At 47.1% G+C, this 6,666-nt stretch overlaps 1 protein-coding gene across 1 annotated transcript in view; it reads right to left on the bottom strand.

Annotated features, from left to right (window-relative positions):
* The window catches only part of LOC107119949 (transmembrane protein 132B-like), a 148,020-nt gene extending 146,597 nt beyond the window's left edge, over nt 1-1,423 (bottom strand). The window contains exon 1 of the mRNA XM_015422579.1: nt 1,247-1,423. Within this exon, the coding sequence (XP_015278065.1) occupies nt 1,247-1,402 (156 nt within the window). The 5' untranslated portion in view covers nt 1,403-1,423. The remainder of the gene's footprint in view (nt 1-1,246) is intronic.
* Between the last annotated feature and the right edge of the window lie 5,243 nt (nt 1,424-6,666).

Genomic DNA, 6,666 nt, shown 5'->3' with positions numbered 1-6,666 from the left:
TCCCTACATGGTTATCCTCACAGCAATAAAAGATGTCATCAGTTCAAAATATGATCTCTCATTGGCTAGCATCACACATGTGACTAAACCAGAAAGGAGATAATAGCACAATACCAAGGGGGTAAAAAGGGTGGTGAGACCTATAGGCTATTAATGGGATTCCAAAAAAGGGCATATTTTATCAGTTGCTGTAGATTTTCCGAATTGTGTGGCCGTGGTCTTGGCCCTGTAGAACCTGACGTTTCGCCAGTAGCTGTGACTGGCATCCTCAGAGGTATAACACTGAAAGATGGAGTACTCTCTGTGTCAAGGAGAGCACTCCATCTTTTTGTGTTATACCTCTGAGGATGCCAGTCACAGCTACTGGCGAAACGTCAGATTCTACAATGCTAAGACCACGGCCACACAACCCGGAATATCTACAGCAACTAATGAACTCCAGCCATGAAAGCCTTCGACAACATAAAGGCATATTTTCACTATCAAAATAGTTTCCGTGAACTATTTCTTCCCCTCTCCCACTGATCCCAACATTCCTGTTTTGGGGACCGACAATAAAAAACTAAGGGACATGCAGATTAATCTGAAGAGAGTCACTTCTAAAAACAGAACATGATACCAAACAATATTACTAAAATACAGAGTGAATTATTTAAGTATATGGTGACGGCAGCAAGAGTAATATCTGCAGCAAAATGGGAGGCAGAGAAATGCCCAGACCTGATGAAGAATGAACTAAAGGAATATGCTACAATGGCAAAGTCAACATCTTTTATACATAATAAACCGACTCCAGAATTTCCAGAAAAACTGAATTCCCCCCCCCCAATTATATAGCTGAAAATCACGAACAAAATTAAATTAAAACAGAGAATGATAGAAGGAAAGAGTATGAAGACAGACAGAGAAGATAGAATAAAGATATTTAAATAGAAGTGAAATATTAAATGTAAATCTGTTCTATATAAACATATGATTTTGAATATAAATATACCGTATTTTTCGGACCATAAGACGCACCTGACCTTAAGATGCACCTAGTTTTTAAAGGAGGAAAACAGGGAAAAAAATATTCTGAACCTTCGGTCCATAAGACGCACTCACTTTTCCTCCCACTTTTTTTTGGAAGAAAAAGTGAGTCTTATGGTCCAAAAAATACGGTAGTTTATATTTTACATTTGTAAATTGAAATGTAAAAAAACCAAAAAACAGAAGCTGAAACAGAAAACGATGCACCTCTTCTTACCATTGCCAGTGGAACGATGCCGGCAAAAGTGGTTTGGCTGACAAAGATCTCTGAGACCAGCAGCTCACTCAGGGCCTCATCCTGCGGGTATTCCGCCTGCCAAGTGATCTGCTGGGCACCCGCCAGGCTGCTGCTGTTGTCAATTTCGAAGTCCATCTGAAAGATCTCGTAGGAGGAGACGTTGGTCCTAAAAGGCCAAAAAAAAAAAAAAGCAGCATTGACAGGCTATTTGAAACTAAGATGTTTTTATTTTTCATTGCTCTGTCAGGGCACATCATGGAGAAGAAGACCAGTCCTGGCTTGATCCAGACATCATGTGAAACTCTGACTTGACTCCAGCTACAGTTTAGCTCAGGGGTGTCAAATATGCAGCCCAGGGGCCGGATCAGGCCCCCAGAGAGCTTCCATCAGGCCCGCAGTGGAACTGGCCATCTCCTGCTTTCAGTTCCGCTGCTGCTGCTGCATCATAACTTGCTTCGCCAGACTCTCTGAATCGCTCGGCCATTTCATGTTCTAACTTGGGTCCTAGACTCAGAACTCTGAGCATGAGATTTCAGTGGGGAATGTCAATAAATCAAAAGTAGGTTCGCAGCTTACAGAGCTAATCTTTTAAGCATGTTTTTTATTTTAAGTAAAAAAAACCCACCCCTTTGTGTTTGTGTCCTTTATACCGTTTATATCTCCGCTACCTGGCATTACATTTTATGACACGCATGGCCCGGCCCAACAAGGTCTCCTTTATGTCAGATCTGGCCCTCGTAACAAATGAGTTCGACACTCCTGGTTTAGCTTATGAAATCAAAATTCCACTTGCAAATAACGGCTGCCATCCTGCAGTCCCGGGGCACCTGAAAGACTAAAAGCCATTTTCATTCCAGAACAAAGTCTAGAACAACAGTGTTTTATGCTGGGTATAAACTTCAGTGCGCACGCACAAGTGTGGAGGAGAGGGACCTCAGTGGGCAGGGCCGGCTCACCCACTAGGCGAACTAGGCAATCGCCTAGAGCGCCGGGCCCTGGATGGGGTGCCAAGCTGTGCCTCCCCCCTCCTCCCCCCCTTTGGTGGTGGCAGCGGTGGGGGGGAGAGGCGGTGGTGGCAGCAGCAAAAGGGTGGCTGGCTCCAGAGGGCTACAGGTCTCCAGGTCCCACTGGGAGGTTGGCATCTGCGCCATAGTGGCCCTTTCCCTTTATTTCTGTAGCCCCAGAACAATCAACACCAGCACCGAAAGTGCAGAGGGATTGACAGTGGTTGCTTTTGCCAACAAAGAACGCCCAAGTTCAAGAAAGAGAAGGACAACTTGCATTGAGGAGCTCATCTTAAGTGCTGCTACAGCATCATGTTTAAAAAGTGAGGTGTTAAATGAGAGTTTGCACCATGTTCAGTTCATAGGGACCACAGTATGTTGGACACGCAGAAATTTCCCCCTCTCCCTGCTTCAGTTTCACTGAAGTCCAGCCTACCCCAACACAAAGCCACGAACCCCATTAATGTCACAGAATAAATACAGCATGAAACAGGACAGAAAAGGGGGACAGGGTTGGATGTCAGGGATGTTCACGTGAGTGTGTCAAGTGCAGCCAGGTCACAGCCAGCTTATGGTGACCCAGTAGTGTTTTCAAGGCAAGAGATGAGCAGAGGAGGGGTTGCCATTGCCTGCTTCATGACCCTAGACTTCCTTAGGTAAAAAAGTAAAGGTTCCCTTGCTCGAAAGCCAGTCGAATCCGACTCTAGGGTTGCAATGCTCATCTCCGTTTCAAAGCCGAAGAGCCAACGCTGTCCGAAGATGTTTCCGTGGTCATGTGACTGGCATGACTAAACACCAAGGCGCACGGAATGCTGTTACCTTCCCACCGAAGTGGTACCTGTTTATCTACTTGCAATTTCTTGCTTTCGAACTGCTAGGTTGGCAGGAGCTAGACTTCCTTAGTGGTTGTCAAACCTTGCTCTGCTTAGTTTGCCATAGATGCTGGGGGGAGGGCAAATTCCTGAGGGGAGGGGAGTGAATGTGGTGTGAGTGGGACCTTTCACTTGTAGAGGCAGTAACTTTCCTTATAACACCTTCGTCTCACAGGGGAATGACCTTGAGCCTTTCTGTGCCAGCTTACGCTTAGATAAGGGGATTGTATATTCCGGGGGGGGGGGGTCGGCAATGGCTAGGTGAGATGAGTGTAACATGTGATTGGTTGGGGAGAAAGGGGTCCTGTTTTAATTATCTATATCTGTGACGGTGTGTGCCAAATTCACCAGTTCTAACACAGTTCTGTTCTGATCTGGATCTTGCATATATCTCAATAAACATATCACTGCCAAAGAGGGCGTTATTGAGAGTAACTTGACCAGGAGTCTGACAGTGGTCTCTCATCCAAATACTAACCATGGCCGGCTGAGACTGAGCTAGCCTTGGCTATCCGGGTTATGGCAGGGATGTTCACATGATCCATCGAAAAAAGATTTTGTCAGCCAGCTTCTCAAATAATGGCCAAGTATTGACCTGGTTAGCTCAATCTCATCAGATCTCCAAAGCTAAGCAGGATAGCCCTTGGTCAGTACTTGGATGGGAGACGACCAAGGAAGTCCAGGGTCGCTATGTGGAAGCAGGCAATAGCAAGCCATCTCTAAACATCTCTTCCCTTGAAAATCCCACCGGGAGTCACCATAAGCCAGCTGTTACTTGATGGCAAAATAAAATAAAATATTTACTTGAATGCAAAACTTCTTTAATCATCACTACCTAGGTGGAGGACAAAAACAAATTAGTTCATTGTGAAACACGCTGACTCTTTAAAAAAATTATTATGTTGTTACAGTTTAATGAATGGACACAGGCAGTGACCTCTGACCGTGACACGGCTGTTTCCTGTTCCTGTTTGGAGATGCCTGCAGTTCTAGCGAATGGCCAATAGAAGCAGCATTGCTCTTTTGCTCTATCTGCCCCGATCGCTGCCCCCGCTACAGGGTAAGACGCCTCCCTCTTGCTCTTGGTAACAAATGACATCAGAATGAAACAGCAAAGTTGAGCGCCTACCTGCACTCTCGGTTACATGGAAAAAAGATCTTCCCTTACAGAACTCATGTTGAGACTGTTGGCCTAATCTTTCGTCAGCCAATTGTACTAATCCGACAATTATTCTATTTATTTAAAACATTTGAACATTTAAAACATTGTCTTTCCAGTTGCTTTAAGGACCCTGCGGCAGCGAACAATCCAAAGCTTTAAAAATACACATATAAAACCATTTAAAACACTTAAAAACATAACCAAGTGGCAGAGACGGCGAGGGGACAGCAAACTAAACAGAATAGATCAATATGGGTCGCCGTGTTAGTCTGTCTGTAGCAGTAGAAAAGCGCAAGGGTCCAGGAGCACCTTCAAGACTAACAAAATATGTGACAGGGAAGGAGCTTTCGTGACTCGCAGCACACTTCTTCAGATAGAAGAGGAGGAGGAGGAGGAGGAGGTTGGGTTTATGCCCCACCCTTCACTTGGAGTCTCAGAGCAGCTTACAAACTCCTTTCCCTTCCCCTCCCCACAACAGACACCCTGTGAGGTAGGCAGGGCTGAGAGAGCTCTGAGAGAACAGCCCTTGAGAAAACAGCTCTGACAGATCTATGGTTTGCCCAAGGTCATCCAGCAGCTGTAAGTGGAGGAGTGGGGAATCAAACCCAGTTCTCCCAGATTAGAGTCCGCGCACTTAACCACGACACCAGTCACAAGGCTGATGGATTTCCATTCTGTACAGCTAACTGTGCTGCCTTCCATCGAGACAGATCAAGATGGGTAGCCCTGTTAGTCAGTCTGTAGCAGAAGAAAAGAGAAAGAGTCCAGGAGCACCTTGAAGCCTAACAAAATTTGTGGCAGAGGAGGGAGCTTTCGTGAGTCACAGCTCACTTCTTCAGATACTGTCTTCGCTTAATGATGGATGACAAGACAGAGGAGAACAAACAAATCTCCGTGGGGAGCCAATCCCACAATGTCAGAGCCACAGCGGAGAAGTCCTATTCTCAGTTTGCCGCCCATCTAACATCAGGTGGGGGGGGGGCACCTAAAGCAGATGACTGTGGTAGTCAGGTAGGTTCATATGGGAGAAAGGGTCCTCCGGCCACAGAGGAGTTGCAAGGTCAATAGCAGGACCTGGAATTTTAGGATATATTGGACACTACAGCCTCTTTTTAGTAAAGGGCTATATAGAATGTCATTGCAGCTTAGAGGACGTGTCACTTAAGCAGATGAATCATAGTGCCATAGAGTTGGAAGGGACCTCCAGGGTCATCTAGTCCAACCCCCTGCATAGTACCTCCCCCCCACCCCCAGTGACCCCTGTTCCATACCCAGAGGATGCCAAAAAACCTCCAAGTTCCGTGGCCAATCTTGGCCTGGAGAAAAATGGCTTCCATTTTGGTGTAGTGGTTAAGTGCACAGCCTCTAATCTGGGAGAACCAGGTTTGATTCCCTGCTCCTCCACTTGCACCTGGCTGGATGACCATGGGCAAGCCACAGTTCTGATAAGAGCTGTTCTTGAAAAAAAAGCAGTTTCTGCCAGAGCTCTCTCAGCCCTGCCTACCTCACAGGGTGTCTGTTGTGGGGAGGGGGAGGGAAAGGAGTTTGTAAGCTGCTCTGAGACTCCAAGTGAAGGGTGGGGCATAAATCCAGCCTCTTCTCCTCCTCCTCCTCCTCTTCTTCTTCTTCTTCCTGACCCCAAAGTGGCAATCAGCATTTCCCTGGGGGTGTAAGAAAGGGCCACAAGCTTTGGGGGGTGTCCAGTTAGTTGGTCTTGGGGGGGAGGAAATTATGACTCAAATCAATTTTGTATTGGGATAGTCCTTGATCTTTGATGCTGCTGGGGGAGGGGGTGTACAAAGTGCCATCAAGACACAGCCAACTTAAGGCAACCCCTGGTGGGGTTCCCAAGGCAAGAGACTAGCAGAGGTGGTTTGCCGTTGCCTTCTCCTGCACAGTGACCCTGGAATTAGTGGGTGGTCTCCCATTCAAAAGCTAATCATAGGTCCTGGTCACACGTGCTGGAAAACACGGGGGGAAGGCGTGGTGATTTGCGCCATCGTAATTTGACACGCCCCAACATGATCAGACGTGACGGCGTTGTGTCCATCGGTGGGTGTTTCTGGCGCACTCCAACCAGGAGGCAGGGACGCGAGAGAAGCGCGCTGGAGCGATCACGCTGAGAGCATCCGGCTGCAGCCCGTCACAACCAGTTGATAGTTGATTTCCCCGGGTACTTTTAAACTCCGCTTCTTTGGCTGACTGCTACGGGTTGCTGACGGGTGCAGGACGCTGGCCAGATGTGTCTGTTTGATCGCACCAGTAAAATCCGGCTGGCATTTGTGAGTATCCCGTGGCAAATTCTGCATGTGATCGAGGCCATAGAATCGTAGAGTTGGGAGGGGCCATACAGACCATCGA

This window comes from Gekko japonicus, unplaced genomic scaffold (assembly GCF_001447785.1).
Source record: "Gekko japonicus isolate JY-2015 unplaced genomic scaffold, Gekko_japonicus_V1.1 scaffold1554, whole genome shotgun sequence".
Lineage (NCBI taxonomy): Eukaryota > Metazoa > Chordata > Lepidosauria > Squamata > Gekkonidae > Gekko > Gekko japonicus.
Note: the sequence above shows the minus strand (reverse complement) of the source record. Positions and strands in the feature narration are given on the sequence as shown.